Source organism: Triticum dicoccoides, chromosome 1A (genome assembly GCF_002162155.2).
Source record: "Triticum dicoccoides isolate Atlit2015 ecotype Zavitan chromosome 1A, WEW_v2.0, whole genome shotgun sequence".
Lineage (NCBI taxonomy): Eukaryota > Viridiplantae > Streptophyta > Magnoliopsida > Poales > Poaceae > Triticum > Triticum dicoccoides.
In genome coordinates this window covers 320357061-320373576 of record NC_041380.1, presented here as the reverse complement: position 1 = coordinate 320373576, position 16516 = coordinate 320357061, and the positions used below count along the sequence as shown (strand labels likewise).

The window sequence follows — 16516 nt, the reverse complement described above, 5'->3', positions numbered from 1 at the left end:
CTTCTATTTGTTTTCTTGTCTTTATGTATTTGGCAACACAAGGATTTTCAATGCAATTTACCGCACAATACATATAAATTTCCTCTAGATCAAAATCAAGAACTTTATCAAGGGCAAATTCTGGAATATCCTTAGTTATACGTTTCATTTCTTCATAACCCACAAGCAAACTAAGTTCATTATGATGCGCAAGGGAAATCAAGTCATCACAATTTTTGGACACGATTCGATCATGAAACAATTTGCATTGGATATTTAAATGACCACGTTCATTGCAAAGTTCACAAGGATGGCTAAGAAAATTTAAATTTTCAGCACAAACATCTAGCCTTTCTTGCAACCATTTAGTTTCTAAATACTTATGCCTCTTGCAAAATCTATCTTCCCTATTTGGTGTGTACTTGCAAACTCTATGCACTCCACAAAAATTGACATGCTTATAAGAGACATTTTCATCATGACTAGTGCAATCATCATTAGTACTATGGACATTCAAACAGTTCGTACTAACAACATTGCAATCATGCTCATCATTCAAAGATTTAGTGCCAAACATTTTAATGCATTCTTCTTCCAGCACTTGGGCACAATTTTCCTTTCCATCATTTTCACGAAAGATATTAAAAAAATGAAGCATATGAGGCAACCTCAATTCCATTTTTTTGTAGTTTTGTTTTATAGACTAAACTAGTGATAAACCAAGAAACAAAAGATCCGATTGCAAGATCTAAAGATATACCTTCAAGCACTCACCTCCCCGGCAACGGCGCCAGAAAAGAGCTTGATGTCTACTACACAACCTTCTTCTTGTAGACGTTGTTGGGCCTCCAAGTTCACAGGTTTGTAGGACAGTAACAAATTTCCCTCAAGTGGATGACCTAAGGTTTATCAATCCGTATGAGGCGTAGGATGAAGATGGTCTCTCTCAAACAACCCTGCAACCAAATAACAAAGAGTCTCTTGTGTCCCCAACACACCCAATACAATGGTAAATTGTATAGGTGCACTAGTTCGGTGGAGAGATGGTGATACAAGTGCAATATGGATGGTAGATATAGGTTTTTGTAATCTGAAAATTATAAAAGGGACAATTGCATTTTTACCCCTAGTTGGTTCCTACCCACGGGTTTTGCCCTTACTTTTTGAGCTTGCTCAATTTTGCCCTTACTTTTTGCATTGAGGTCCCTCGAATGCCCTTTGACCGTTTGACCAAAACTTTGAAAATTCATAACTAATTCACATGAACTCAGAAAAATGCAAATAAGATATCCAAATGTTCAGATAAACATTACCTTTATGTGCATATCATTTGCATTCTGGACAAAAGCACCATTTAAACTACCTGAGATAATTAATGCTATTAACATTATTAAAAATAAAAAAGGTATAAACAATATTTTTTCATGAATAAAAATTACATGCAAATGTAGGTGTTGTTTTCTGAACATCTTGATATATTATTTGCATTTTTCTGAGTTTGTATCAACTTGTTATGAAGTTTCCAAATAATGGTCAAAGTCATTAGAACATTCTTAACAAGATGATACGAACTCAGAAAAATGCAAATAAGATATCTGGATGTTCAGAAAACATCACCTACATTTGCATATAATTTTTATTCATGAAAAAAATATTGCTTATACCCTTTTATTTTTAATAATGTTAATAACATTAATTACCTCAGGTAGTTTAAAGGGCGCTTTTGTCCTGAAGGCAAATGATATGCACATAAAGGTAATGTCTATCTGAACATTTTGATATCTTATTTGCATTTTTCTGAGTTCATATGAATTAGTTATGAATTTTAAAAGTTTTGCTTAAATGGTCAAAGGGCATTCGAGGGACCTCGATGGAAAAAGTAAGGGCAAAACTGAGCAAGCTCGAAAAGTAAGGGCACAACCAGTGGGTAGGAACCAACTAGGGGTAAAAATGCAATTGTCCCAATATAAAAACAACAAGGTAGTAAGTGGTAAAAGTGAGCATAAAAGGTATTGCAATGCCAGGAAACAAGGCCTAGGGTTCATACTTTTACTAGTGCAAGTTCTCTCAATAAGGATAACATAATTAGATCATATAACAATCCCTCAACATGCAACAAAGAGTCACTCCAAAGTCACTAATAGCGGAGAATAAACGAAGAGATTATTGTAGGGTACGAAACCACCTCAAAGTTATCCTTTCTGGTCGATCTATTCAAGAGTCCGTAGTAAAATAACACGAAGCTATTCTTTCCATTCGATCTATCCTAGAGTTCGTACTAGAATAACACCTTAAGACGCAAATCAATCAAAACCCTAATGTCACCTAGATACTCCAATGCCACCTCAAGTATCCGTGGGTATGATTATACGATATGCATCACACAATCTCAGATTCATCTATTCAACCAACACAAAGAACTTCAAAGAGTGCCCCAAAGTTTCTACCAGAGAGTCAAGACGAAAACGTGTGCCAACCCCTATGCATAAGTTCACAAGGTCACGGAACTCGCAAGTTGATCACCAAAGCATACATCAAGTGGATTACGTGAATATCCTATTGTCACCACAGATAAGCAGATGCAAGACATACATCAAGTGTCCTCAAATTCGTAAAGACTCAATCCGATAAGATAAATTCAAAGGGAAAACTCAATCCATTACAAGAGAGTAGAGGGGGGGAACATCATAAGATCCAACTATAATAGCAAAGCTCGTGATACATCAAGATCGTGCCGAATCAAGAACACGAGAGAGAAATAAAACACATAGCTACTGGTACATACCCTCAGCCCCGAGGGTGAACTACTCCCTCCTCGTCATGGAGAGCACCGGGATGATGAAGATGGCCACCGGTGATGGATCCCCTCTCTGGCAGGGTGCCGGAACAGGGCCCCGATTGGTTTTTGGTGGCTACAGAGGCTTGCGGCAGCGGAACTCCCAATCTAGGTTATTTTCTGGAGGTTTTTGTATTTATAGGAATTTTTGGCGTAGGTCTCACGTCAGGGGGGTCTCCGAGTTGTCCACGAGATAGGGGGACGCGCCCAGGGGGTAGGGCGCGCCCCCCACCCTCGTGGACGGCTCGGGACTCTTCTGGCCCAACTCTTTTACTTCGGGGGCTTCTTTTGGTCCATAAAAAATCATCAAAAATTGGCACGTCAATTGGACTCCCTTTGGTATTCCTTTTCTGTAAAACTCAAAAACAAGGAAAAACAGAAACATAAACTGGCACTGGGCTCTAGGTTAATAGGTTAGTCCCAAAAATCATATAAAATAGCATATAAATGCATATAAAACATAGATGGATAATATAATAGCATGGAACAATAAAAAATTATAGATACGTTGGAGACGTATCATCGCCGCCTCGTGGATCTTCTGACTTGATCTTCAAGTCTCTGGGGTGTCTTCAGGTTCAAGAAAAATCATCGCGAAGATTTTATTCCGTTTGGTATTCATTTTCTGTGAAGCTAAAAACAAGGAAAAAACAGAAACTGGCACTGGCACTGGGCTCTAGGTTAATAGGTTAATCCGAAAAATAATATAAAATAGCATATTAATGCATATAAAACATCTAAAACAGATAATATAATTACATGGAATGATAAAAAATTATAGATACATTGGAGACGTATCACTTCGCAGTCCAGAGCTAATCATCGCCAAAGAATTAGAGGCTGGAGATTAGAATCACACATGGCTTCTAATTATGAGGATTAGAGGATTAGTCTAGCTCTAATTAGTCAATTAGGACTAACTAGAACTAGAAGAACTAGAGGAGCCTCCAAAACTTGTGTGTTGAAACGGTGCAAAACCTCTAGTATATATAGGTTGGAGGGGAGGGAGAAGGTTGAAAGTCCCTCCTTGGGGCGCCGTCCAAGGGAGGGGAGGAAGAGTTCTGCCCACTCTCCAATGCAGCCTCCTTCCATGGCAAAGGGGGCGCCTACCCCACTTGGGCCCTTATGGCCCAAGTTGCCTTTCACCTCTTGGCCTTTTAAGGCCCGTTGATATTAAATTAAATATAAATTGCTATAAATATTTTTAGACCATTATATATATAATTTAACATCTATTATTATCAGTAATACCTGGTATTACCCGATATTCATCGAAACCCTTCCAGTGACCCCGAAATGCTTCAGATCCTCTTGGAACTATTTCGAATATTAATGAAACAATTTTACAAATATATTATCATCACTCCTATCCTATTAATGCTCAACAGATCATGATTTCCTTAAGTTTGTGACCCCGTAGGTTCGGTAACTCATAGACATGAACGAAACCCCTTCGTTCAATGACCGATAGCGGAACCGTGGACGTCCATATCGATCCCTATGAGCACACAAATTATATTTGAGTGAACCTTTGGTTATCATTTGATGTTCCATTTGCTTTGCAATACTTTACAAAACCCGAGATTCATCGGTATCCTCCTGAATAAACACATGCTCACTATACCGAAATCCTTGTTACCGGTTTTGTTCCTTTTTTCTCGTTATCGTGTTCCCGCATCCCCGTGACGTAGTCACCTGTGTCTGGCCAGACGATGATGGATGACGTCACACCGAGAGGGCCCTAAGAATACCTCTCCATCATCGGAGGAGCAAATCTCACTCTCGAGCTTCTAGTCCCTTTGTCAAACATTCCGATGAACCCGTAAGTTGTCGTTATGATCACTGTGTTACAGGTGACGTTTGAGCAACCCCAAAGCTCACCGTATGGTACGAAGTGACTAGATGCTCTCATGGTAAGGAGAAAAATCACACGTTAACACTCCGTGATATTACAATTGATTTTAGATGATATTACTTAATTCATAACAGACAAATTTGGGTCAATTCAATATGACCGTTCTTCCAACGTCATCATCTCAATGTTGTTTTAGGACTATCATGAGCACAACAACACTTGAGCTAGTCCTAGAGGCAAGACTAGGAATCTTTTATATAAATTTTTATCATTTCCACATGTGCATATGAGTTTTCCACTGAATCGCATGTTCCAGGATCATAGCGGTTATAACATAGAATATAAACTCTTTAATTATGAATATGGAAATATAATTATACAAATATTATTGCCTCTAGGGCATATTTCCAACACTTAGACGCTTCATGAGTCAAATACCCCATCAAGGTGGATGTAAGATAGCTCACTATCTGAACCATGGGAAAAATCTTCACTAAGCCAACTCATGTTTGTGTATCTCCAACTCTACTTGTTTTACCTTCACCTGCATGCCTTACTTTTCGCTGTCATTTATTGTAGTAGACTTACATGTGTAGGGTGCTTGATAGATTGCTATAAAAGGCTAAAAGAGGCATGGAAATTAAATTTTAGAAAAGGAGTGCATCTTTTGGCTTAGTAGTCTATTCACCCCCTCCCCTCCGAACATACTTGTCGATCATACAAGTGGAATCAGAGATTTGGTTTCCTTAGCAAGGGTCTCCATTGGTGAATCCTTGGTAAGTTGACTCTTTGCTTTGTCTTAACCACCTCAGAGAATATGGTTTCTAGCGAGGGAAGTTGTCATCGTAGAGGTCCTTACTTTGATGGTTCAATTTTTTTCTAGTTGGAAACATCAGATGAGAATGCATATTCTTACTCATAAACCCATCGTTTGGGCTATTGTTCACATTGGCTTGCAAGGTGAGTTCTTCCAAGGTGGACAAGTTTCAGATCCTGAAGCAACCGCATGATCCAACAAAATTCTCAAACATGTGACATCCTCTTCAGTGCTTCGTGCCCCGAAGAATTCAACAAGATTAGTTGTCTTGAAAGTGCAAATAAATTTGGAAATGCACAAAGGTGTCGAGTCTATGAAGGAGTCCAAACTTGATGTCCTACAAGGTCAGCTATACAAGTTCAAGGTGAAGGATGGTGAAGGCATTGCCGAGATGTACTCTAGGCTAGAAATCATTACAAATTAGATTGTCAGCTTAGGAAGCAAAGCAATGATGGAAAAATTCATCACTAAGAAGATCCTCAAAGCTTTGGATAGCAAATATGACACCATGCGCATATTAATCCAAATGATGCCAAATTAGATAGATCAAAAATCTCAAACCTACATAATAAATTAGAAGAATTGTGACACTCCAAATAATCATTTTTTATAATTAGTTTAAAAATGTAGAATGATTTATTTCCATGGAGAAGACAATATAGAATTTTAACTTCATGATTTCTGGGAAGCCATGTATTTTTTAACAAAATGATTGCCTTTCATATTACATTGGGCGAGCGAAGCTTAAGGACAATGTTTGCACTAACCAAGTCATAATTAAGGTAACAATGGATATGACGATCTGATGGTCGGAAGAATGAGGGTGTGATTAGTTTATGACCCCAACTGACTAACACGACAAATTAGGCCACTCTTCTTCTTCATTGTTGAACTTAGTGCCTGTAATATTCTTAAGGATGCAACTACTTAGGGTTCTTAATATTGAATTCGATTGATATTGAAATATTTGAATTATCAAATCAATATTTTTGGTTCTTATCATGGACAAATAACTAGCACCAATTTCTCACAAAAAAACCCCAAATAACTAGCACCAATATCTGGCAAGATATTCGACGTGTGTTTGAATTTGAGTCGGATTAATGTATTTCAGAACCAACCAAAATCAATGAAATGTCTAAAACTTCGGCACATTTCATTGAAAAAACACAACTATAGTCCTATTACTATTTGGACAGTTTTTAATTTTCATTGTGACGACGTTCCATGGTTTTATTCTGTCTTTTTTATCAGACATTATTCAGTTTCTTCAGAAACATACGGCGTCTCCTGCGATAGTTCAGGCACCAAGGGCGAACCAGTTGATCCCTTCGAAGGAAAACTATGTGAAAGTCAATGTGGATGCAACAGTATCAAGGCATGGAGCTTACGGTTCAGTTGGTGCAATCTGTAGAGATCAGGAGGAAATTTCATGGACGCATCTACTCTGTTTTTCCCACATGTGGTTGGCCCTCCAACACTAGAGGCTCTAGCCATCAGAGAGGGTCTAGTTTTGGCCCAAAATCTTTATGCTCACCATATCATCGTCGCCTCGGACTGTATGACGGTTGTAGAGAAAATCAAGTCATGAAGTTCAGCTAGTCATGGTGCTATCATCATAGAAATTAAAGGTAGTTCTTTAAATTTTACTTCTAGCTTTTCTAGACATGAGTTTAGAATCTCGAATGGGAGGCTCACAATCTTGAAAAATATGGTCTTTCGTTAGGGGTTGGGCGCCATGTATGGTTAGGCCAACCCGGAGATCTTCTCTTCGTCCCTTTAGGTGGCGTTTGGTTCAAAGGATAACCACCCAGGGGATAGGGATAGCCAGTTTTAGAAGGGATACCACTCGTTTGGTTTGTGAGCGAAGATGGCTGAGGATAACCAGATACCTGGGAATATTCCATCAAAAGCTGGCTGAGGGGAGCCGCGAAATTATGGCGGATGGTGGCAACCACTCACGCGCGATGCCCTCCTGAGCCAGGGAAACATTTTCCTTCCTTTTCTCACCCCTCCCAAAAAATGATATATATGTTTTGTATAATTAGTTTATTTACAAAAAAGAACTCAAATTATAAGATATCCATCTTCCATCCTTCTTACCAAACATAAAATTGGCTACCCTTAACCACCTCTCAATTTGCAACCAAACACGAGAATAAGGATATCCCCAACCACGTGGTTAGGTATATCCTTAGCCAGTTAACCTTGCCCACGAACCAAACGCCCCCTTAAACATTGTGACTGATTAATAGAGTTTTGCGAGTTTGTCTAAAGAAAACTTGAATTGAGAGTGTTCTCAAAACAATCAAAAAAGAAAAAAAAAAGTAAACCAGAGTCCTGTGCAGTGTGCACAATTCATGGGAAATGCTGTCTGATAACACCTGTATCTCCGTTTAAACGAGCAGCGAATCATTCGAGGAGTTTCCCAGCAGACCGAGGATGGATGCCTGCCCATATAAACGGAAACGAATCTGGAAAATGAGAATAAATTGTGAAGTGACACTGCCTGCAATTCCCCAACCAAAGTTCTCGCGCCATCCATCGTCCCCCCGCCCGCCCCAACCCACCAACGCCCAGGCCCGGCCGGCTCACCTCTAAAACCCTCCCCCCCCACCCCTCTTCATGTTCCTCCCTCGAGCCACCACCTCGCTCCACTCCCTGCTGCGATGCCAGTTCCGCCCGCTCCCCTCGCCTAAAACCCTAGCCATTACCCTCGCCCCGCCGCCCCTGCTCCTCCGCCCCCGCCGCCTCTGCTCCTCCTCCTCCTCCTCCCGCCGCGCCCCCCCTGCCGCCGCCAAATCCGTCGAGAAGAGGCCGCCCGCGAGGCTGAAGAGGGCGGAGGCGGTGAAGCCGCTAGCCGCGGGGGGAGCGGCCATGTCGTCCTCGGGAGGCGCCGGGGGGAAGCGCTCCGTGGCGGATGTGCTCATGGGGAACGCGCGGGACGCCGCCAGGAAGGCCAAGAAGGGGGCCCCGGCCGCCTCCGGGGTCCCGTCTCCGAAGAAGCCCAGGACGAAGACGACCGCCGAGGCCGACGGCGCGACGGCCGAGCCGGCGGTGGACGAGAAGCCGCCTTCGCCGGCCAAGTCGCCCGTCAAGTCGAAGCGCCCGTCGTCGCCACCCAAGTCCAAGTCGAAGGCCGACGACGCTCCTGAGGCGAAGAAGAGGTCCCCGTCGCCCACGAGGTCCAAAACGCTAGCCGCGGCCGCGAAATTGGAGGCCGCGGAGAAGCCCCTGTCGCCGAAGAGGGCCAAAGCCCTAGCGGCCAAATCTGACGCCAAGCCCTCTGACCAAGCCCCTGTCTCTCAATCTAAAGACCAAGCGTCTCAATCCGATGATAAGAAGACCAAAATCTCAAATGCCACCAAGTCAGAGGAGGTGAATACCACTCTCGAGCTCAAGAAGAAAGGCAGTGAGTTTGATCCCATGGCTGCTGCCTGCTGGAAGCCCGGAGAACCTGTGCCATTCCTGTTCCTGGCTCGGGCACTCGATCTCATTTCCAACGAGTCTGGACGGATTGTCATTACAGAGATCCTGTCAAACGTGTTCCGTACAACTATTGCCACAACACCAGAGGATCTCCTTGCGACAGTATACCTCTCGGCTAACCGGATTGCGCCACCTCACGAAGGGATTGAGCTTGGTATTGGGGATGCATCAATCATCCGTGCACTTTCCGAGGCATATGGCCGCAAAGAGGAGCATGTCAAAAAGAACCTCAAGGTTGTTAGTTGTGAAATTTAGGTTCTGCAGTGAGCAACAGCAATGGGGTTTGAGCATAAATTGATTGCTTTGTGTCTTCATCACTGTAGGAATTGGGTGATTTGGGGCTCGTGGCGAAAGCAAGCAGGTCATCACAGAAGATGATGTACAAGCCAAAACCACTGACAATATCACGTGTGCTTGATACCTTTCGGACAATCGCAAAGGTAATATGCTTTCTCATTTTACTCAAGCTATAAAGTGTCATTTTAACCCTTACTGTGGCTTGATATTCTCAAAATGAAATGTTTTTTTCTTTTCTATTGGGTTGATTTTGAAATGCTTAATTATTGGAAATAAATCCACTCTGTTTAGTAATCGGTTATATTGGAGAGATGATTAGCTGGTTGCAGAATGCAGTGTCACTTCAGAAATCACTTAGCAATCATGATGTTTTCAGGAATCTGGCAAAGACAGTCAAGATAAGAAAAGAAGTCATATCAAAGGACTTCTTGTCGCTGCAACAGACTGTGAACCTCAATACATTATACGACTTCTTCAGGTAAATATTGCAATGTTTAGTTAACTGCACTTAAGTATTCATATGTTCTTTGCAAGAAACCCCTGAACTGGCACTTGTTGCAGTCGAAGATGCGTATTGGGTTGGCAGAGAAAACTGTCCAAATGGCTCTTGGGCAAGCTGCTGTATATTCTGAAAAAGGGTCCCCGCCAAAAAAAGTCCAATCACCTTTCGAAGAGGTTGATGCACTTATTTCTTTTATTTACAATTTTACATTAATTTTATATTTGTGCAGATAGGTGTTGAACTCTTATTGTCCACATGCTGTTGCAGCTTTTACTAATTTAGTCTACCCCTCAAGGCTTGTATCCTGCTGTTTCTATGACTTTTTGGCAACATGCTGAATTCCTTTTTTGTATCCCTGTTCTTTCTCTCAGAATATCTTGCTACCTTGGTAATGGTAAGGATTTATAAAAAAATCATTTCTGTCACCTGAAGCCATTGAGGCTTGTACGGTACTCCCTCCTTTCACAAATATAAGATGATTTGGATATTTCAATATGGACTACATACAGACTGAAATGAGTGAACAAGTTGGAACATCTTATATACATCCTATATACATCCTTTTTTGCGGATGTGTCTATATACATCCAATTCAGGAAAAAGTTGGAACATCTTATATTTGTGAACGGAAGGAGTATGTTTGGTTGTGACAATGTTATCAATTAATTGGTCATGCCTCTTTGCCCACTCTGTTTGTCTTGCCAACATGGCCAAAACATGGGGTGGCAAAACCTTGACCAAAAGATTCACTAGCCAAGTTTTTGGTGGCGTGAACTTGTGCTCAAACAAACACACCCATAATCCTTCTGTAGTGGCTCCTCTAATCACTACTTAATCTTGTTGAACTATTGTGAAATTGGAACATATAATAATTATATATCTTTAGTCGCTGTTTTTGTAGTTTGTAGTATTGATCGTAGCATTGTGTTGTGTGCATGTGCAACATGTTCTCATGTTTTCAGTTTTCTTTCTCATATTGCCTGAAATCTGTGCATGGATACTGACTGGTATGATCATTCTAATATTTCTATACCCTCTCTTCTGTGTAGGCTGCAAAAATAATTAAAGAAGCATATTCAGTTCTTCCAATCTATGATAAAATTGTCCCGACTCTTCTTGATGCTGGAGTTTGGAAACTTCCAGAAACATGCAATTTCTCCATAGGCGTCCCTGTTGGTCCTATGTTGGCAAAAGCAACGAAATCTGTCTCAGAGATTATTGACAAGTTTCAAGGTCGTGAGTACACTTGTGAGTACAAGTATGATGGTGAACGGGCCCAGGTACAAGCAAGCCTCATGGGTATTAGCTATTTTATATTTTGCCCATGCTAATCTCAAATAACACTATAATTTGCAAGATTCATTGCATGGAGGATGGAACAGTAGAAATTTATAGTCGGAACGCTGAAAGGAATACCGGGAAGTACCCTGATGTTGTTGATGCAATTTCTAGGTATACTTACCTTTTCATTTCACCTACCAATTTATTGAAGCTCCATGCCTATATGTGCTAGCCTTGATAAGCTAGATCTGTTTACAAACTCATAGCTAATCTGCATGTCCATTGCACATTTCCTGTTGCACTACTAATTCTGAGAATTAACAATTTTTACTTATCTCAATGCAGAATCCGAAAGCCTACAGTTAAGTCATTTGTCTTAGATTGCGAAATTGTTGCTTATGACCGCGAAAAGAAGAGAATTTTACCCTTTCAGGTTTGTATTTTTTCTCTATTAAGATGAGTAAGCTCACTTCCATTGACCACCATACTTATAACTGAGTTTATAACCTATAGCTGATGTACAATGAAAACTGTTGTATGTAGTAGATGAACTAATGCCTCTGGTTATCATACTTACCTTAATTTTTCCTAGTTTTCATGTACCTGTCACTGCTAGTTGTAAGGATGCTGATATCTTTCTACTTACTTCCAGATACTCAGCACAAGGGCCCGCAAGGGTGTTACTATAAATGACATCAAAGTATCAGTCTGTACTTTTGGCTTTGATATTCTTTACATCAATGGGAAACCTCTTCTCCAGGAACAACTTAAAGTTCGCCGAGAGGTATTGTACAAGTCATGTAGACTCCTAATAATATATAATTTCATTCTGCTGTCTAGTTGGGTTATCTATCCTATTCTGTAGGTATGTCCTCAGAAAGTTGTGATTGCAGATTTCTTTTGTTACACCATATTTGTTAGTCGTAGTGTTTTACTTGAGCCATTTTAAGCTCGCCATTAATTCCCTAATCATGTGTGTCGTACATGTATATCCACAGAAACTGGTAAGTGTACAATCTGATTATTGATAAACAAGAAAGTGATGTGGTTGCACCCTAAAAAAAGACTAATTCATTTGGCTGTCTTGACTCTCGAAAGATGTAGTTATTTATTGGCTTTGAATACTTGGCAGCATCTTTACAACTCTTTCGAGGAAGTGCCAGGTGTTTTTCAACTGGCAACTGCAATTACATCAAATGACCTCGAGGAGATACAAAAATTTCTTGACTTATCTGTCAACTCCAGGTAATTGGATTTTGTAGAGCTTTCACTTTACAATTAGCCAGCTTATATGTCTGCTACCGATGAGCTGTGTTTCCTTGTTCACTTTATACAAAGCAAATAACAGTCGAGTTTTCCATAAAAATTAGTACTTATAACGCATTCTATTGTTTGCTTCACTTCACGTTGGCCTCCCATTGTTAGATCTATTTGATTGCTGTGAGAGTACATCCTACAAAATCTTAGCCACCTTGGATATATACATATCTGTGAAAATAAGTGGCCAAATAAGCAAGTGTTAACTGTAGCATCTATCACTCAGTTCCTAAATATAAGTCTTTCTAGATATTCCAATATGGACTACATACGGAGCAAAATGAGTGAATCCACACTCTAAACTATGTCTATATACATCCATATGTAGTCCATACTGAAATCCCTAGAAAGACATATATTTAGGAACGGAGGGAATATATATCAGGACTCCAGTAAAGGAAAAATGGGTGAGGGGAGTTTACATGGAACTGTGTTGTGAAGGGTTTATTATTAATGCTAACCACCACCGTTTTCTTTTGCCATTTTTTTTTCTGGCACTAAGATTTAAGTGATTTTGAAGTTGTGAAGGGTTGATTATCAAGACATTGGATACGGATGCTACATATGAGCCAGCGAAGCGGTCAAACAATTGGTTGAAATTGAAGAAAGATTACATGGACAGGTTAGCATATTTCATGCCATCCTGATTTCACTCCTCATTTTTGCCTGCACAACATGGAAATCTAGACAATAGTTATGGAGCACAGGATATAGATGGCATATTTATCCCTCATGTTATTGTCTCATCATTTATGCTGTGACATGACACCTTACTATGAGTTTTGGGTTGTCAACAAGTTTTTACAGCAGAGACTTATTTGATGTCAGTAAAATAAATACTAACATTTTGTTCTACCAATGGTGTATTGCTCTTTTGGCCAGTGTTGGAGATTCTTTAGACTTAGTGCCAATTGCTGCTTTTCATGGAAGAGGAAAACGAACAGGTAATTAAACATGCATACTGAAGATTAAAATAAATTGATTATTATAGTTCTGTTTGCATTTATCTGATCATCTTTTGCCTTTTTTCTTAATAAGGTGTATATGGATCGTTCCTCTTGGCATGCTATGATGAGCATAATGAAGAATACCAAACAATCTGCAATATAGGTATTTTTTGTAACCCTAAATTACTTGAATGGTGAATCAATTCTTTATATTCATATTTATATAATTGTAGGTACTGGATTTTCTGAGCAACAACTTGAAGAGCGTTCTACGAGCCTTCGAAGTAAAGTAATAAAGAACCCAAAGGTGATACATTAATTGACCAGCTTGTCGCATAATGGTTCTTTTATTAATATCCTGTCCTGTTGTTATGGTATATAGTAATGCTTTATTTTTTGCAGGCATATTATAGGTTCGCTGACACGACTGACCCAGATGTGTGGTTTGAGCCGTCAGAGGTGATATGCACATTGAAACTGAAATATAAGAGCGTTTAGATCACTACTTTACTGATCTAAACACTCTTATATTTCTTTACAGAGGGAGTAGTTACTATTAGTTCGTTATATTTTTTTTCACTTTTGTCATTTGTCATTGCTAGTCTTTATTTGATTGATCTTAGCTTGTTCTACTATTTTTGATTTGTAATGAAAGAGTGATAATTAACCCATTATCATTAATAATCTAGCAACTTCAGAGTGAACATATTTGTCTATGTTCCTAAGGCCATGTGCTGGTTAGTTTTCGAGTAATTTTTTTTTTGCGATGGAGTTTTCGAGTAATTAATAAGGAAAGAACTTATTCCTGCTATATCTCGCCGCCCATTTATTTTGAAGTCACGGGATCAATTTTCTTGCTGTGTCAGTTCATGTATAGCAATGAAAACAGCGCGTTTAAGGTGAAAATTAGCATCTACCTGCATTTTATCTGCATTTGGTGTTGACTCTGAAAATTGTTGGCTATATATACACTTGATAGCTTAAGGGGGTTATGATGATTTTAATTTCAGACTTGCTGGTGTTTGCAAACTAATCATTTTTCACCGGTCATCAGGTGTGGGAGGTCAAAGCTGCTGATTTGAGCATAAGTCCAGTTCATCGCGCTGCTAATGGGATAGTTGATCCAAATAAGGTCGGTAATGTTATTTGATCTCCTCATTCCCCCATTTCTAAAATATGCAGAGTATGGCTAGACTAAAGTTTGAATTGAATCAGGGCATCTCTCTAAGATTTCCTCGTTTGTTGCGGGTGCGTGATGATAAAAACCCAGAACATGCAACCACAGCTGAGCAAGTAAGTTTTCTGTTGCTTTTTTCTTAATGATATGTATGTTGTTTAGAGTCTTCATGTGGATTTGTATTCAAATTCCCAGGTTGCTGACATGTATCGTGCTCAAAAAATAAACCACTCGCACAACCAAGAAGATGAGGATGATGACTGAGACTGACCCCATTTTTATGTGCATTTGTATGCACGACTTGTTGAGGTAAACACCAGATACATTTTCTCCTTGTTTAACTTGGACAGTTTATATGCATGTTTACCGCTTGTTGGATAATTGTTTGCTTCCTGTCTTTGTGAACATTTAGCAGGACATGGTCAAGAATGCATGTCCGGTGATTTGCTTCGTCGTTGTTCAAACCGACTTCGACATCTTGAGATCTGTTCATTTCATGTAATCCTGTGCAACTTTTTGTTTGTTTTCTGGTTTTAGTGACGAAACTGTAATACATGCTATTCAGGGGTGTGCATGGTAGGAAAATTGAATAGTTGCAAAGTGCACTAACACAACCCAAAGATGTGCATACGACAGCTTTCATTTGGCGAGAGCTGTGGATGCTACATTTCAAAACCCGATCCTCCAGATTAATTAGAGTTAGGCCTTGTTTGGTACTAGGGTTTTTGAGGGGATTGGTGGGGATAATCCCCACAGGGGTGTGCATTCAGGGGTGTGCATTTCAAATCCCCATTTATCCCCAATCCACTGTGTAGGGGTAGTGTATTGGGTATTGAGAAAAATGCACTAGAGTTGGGGGATTTGTGGGGAAATATGGGGATGAAACATGTCAAGTACAATAGAACCAAACGGTGTTTTGGGATGTGGGGATTTAGGGGTTTGATTGGGATAATCCCCACCAATTCCTTAAAATACACTAGTACCAAACAAGGCCTTAAGTAGTTGTGCACAGGCCTCAGGGGTTTATAACACCTTGGTGAGTGGTTGCCATTCTACCAACATAGCAATTTTTTTTTCTACGCTACCTTTTCAAAGGAACTGAAGCAATTGAATAACTTTGAGAGCACAGAGTAAGATGTACGATATCAAATCCACTACCTGCATCATTAAATACCAAGCAATACCACTGCAGTACCGTTGCCAAAACATTCCAAATGAAATTGTAGAGATTAACTACAAGTTGTGTCTGGCCCTGGTTAGGGAGGGGTGATGACGGCGGCGTGACTTTGGCTTGCTTTAGTGTTTGTAGTCGTCGCTGGGTAGTTTATGAATTTGGATGTAATTTTTTATTATTTCTGGTGTTTGTTGTATTGTCATGATTGAAGATGAAAGATCATGAAAGATTGGAAGTTTTTGAAAAAGAAATGGTGCAGCTTTTCTGGCACGGTGGCACGGCGTGACCTTCACTACAGCTGGTGTCACGCTTGGGCTATTACGCCAGCGTTGTCTTCATCTTTAGGACACCATTGTTGATGGTCTCGGATGCACCTTTGAACGATGTAAAATCCACTGAAGCTGGAGGCACGTAACGGATGCTGCCTGATAAAGTGACATTGATCCAAAGAAAATACTCCTACTTCCTTCCTCCCTCTTTTCCGGTTGTAGACTTGCACAGATCCTTAGGCCAACTTCAATGTACGACCCTCCTTTCCTGTTGTAGACCCGCATGGATTCTTAGGCCAACTCCAACGTTTGATCCGTACACAGCCGTTTAGGTCGAAATGAACAGAAATAGTGACCCAATGCAGCAACCCAAATAGACAGGTGTCAGTTCTTTGTCCGTCCACGACCTATTTTCGGTCCAAATTTGGATAGGGTTTGTCTTCCTCCTAGCCCGTATGTCGGTGACATGTATGTGATACACGTATGCGGTCACGATTGACACCATCCCCGCCATAGTCGTTGCCGTCCATTTTTCGGCCGCTCCTTTGCTACCCAGGCTGCCGCCCGCATCCACAT

The 16516-nt window shown here is 40.4% G+C and overlaps 1 protein-coding gene across 2 annotated transcripts; it reads left to right on the top strand.

Annotated features, from left to right (window-relative positions):
• Positions 1-8109: 8109 nt before the first annotated feature.
• On the top strand, positions 8110-15208 carry LOC119270741 (DNA ligase 1-like). Of its 2 annotated transcripts, none has more exons than XM_037552796.1 (18): positions 8110-9210; positions 9300-9416; positions 9650-9751; positions 9835-9948; positions 10825-11055; positions 11133-11227; positions 11402-11489; positions 11709-11840; positions 12189-12301; positions 12894-12995; positions 13256-13317; positions 13412-13483; positions 13554-13627; positions 13723-13779; positions 14375-14452; positions 14536-14613; positions 14693-14806; positions 14913-15208. In XM_037552796.1, the coding sequence occupies exons 1-17, from the start codon at positions 8113-8115 to the stop codon at positions 14759-14761; spliced, it is 2682 nt and encodes an 893-aa protein (XP_037408693.1). In that variant the 5' UTR covers positions 8110-8112; the 3' UTR covers positions 14762-14806; positions 14913-15208. The 2 variants fall into 2 exon arrangements, with proteins under 2 accessions (XP_037408693.1, XP_037408699.1); XM_037552802.1 differs by having other exon boundaries at positions 14910-15208.
• The last annotated feature ends 1308 nt before the right edge of the window (positions 15209-16516 follow it).

Coding starts and splice junctions, on each gene's coding strand:
- LOC119270741 (XM_037552796.1), top strand. CDS start 8,113: ATGTTCCTCCCTCGAGCCACCACCTCGCTCCACTCCCTGCTGCGATGC. Junction 9,211..9,299: donor ATGTCAAAAAGAACCTCAAG/GTTGTTAGTTGT, acceptor TCATCACTGTAG/GAATTGGGTGATTTGGGGCT. Junction 12,996..13,255: donor AAGAAAGATTACATGGACAG/GTTAGCATATTT, acceptor TCTTTTGGCCAG/TGTTGGAGATTCTTTAGACT.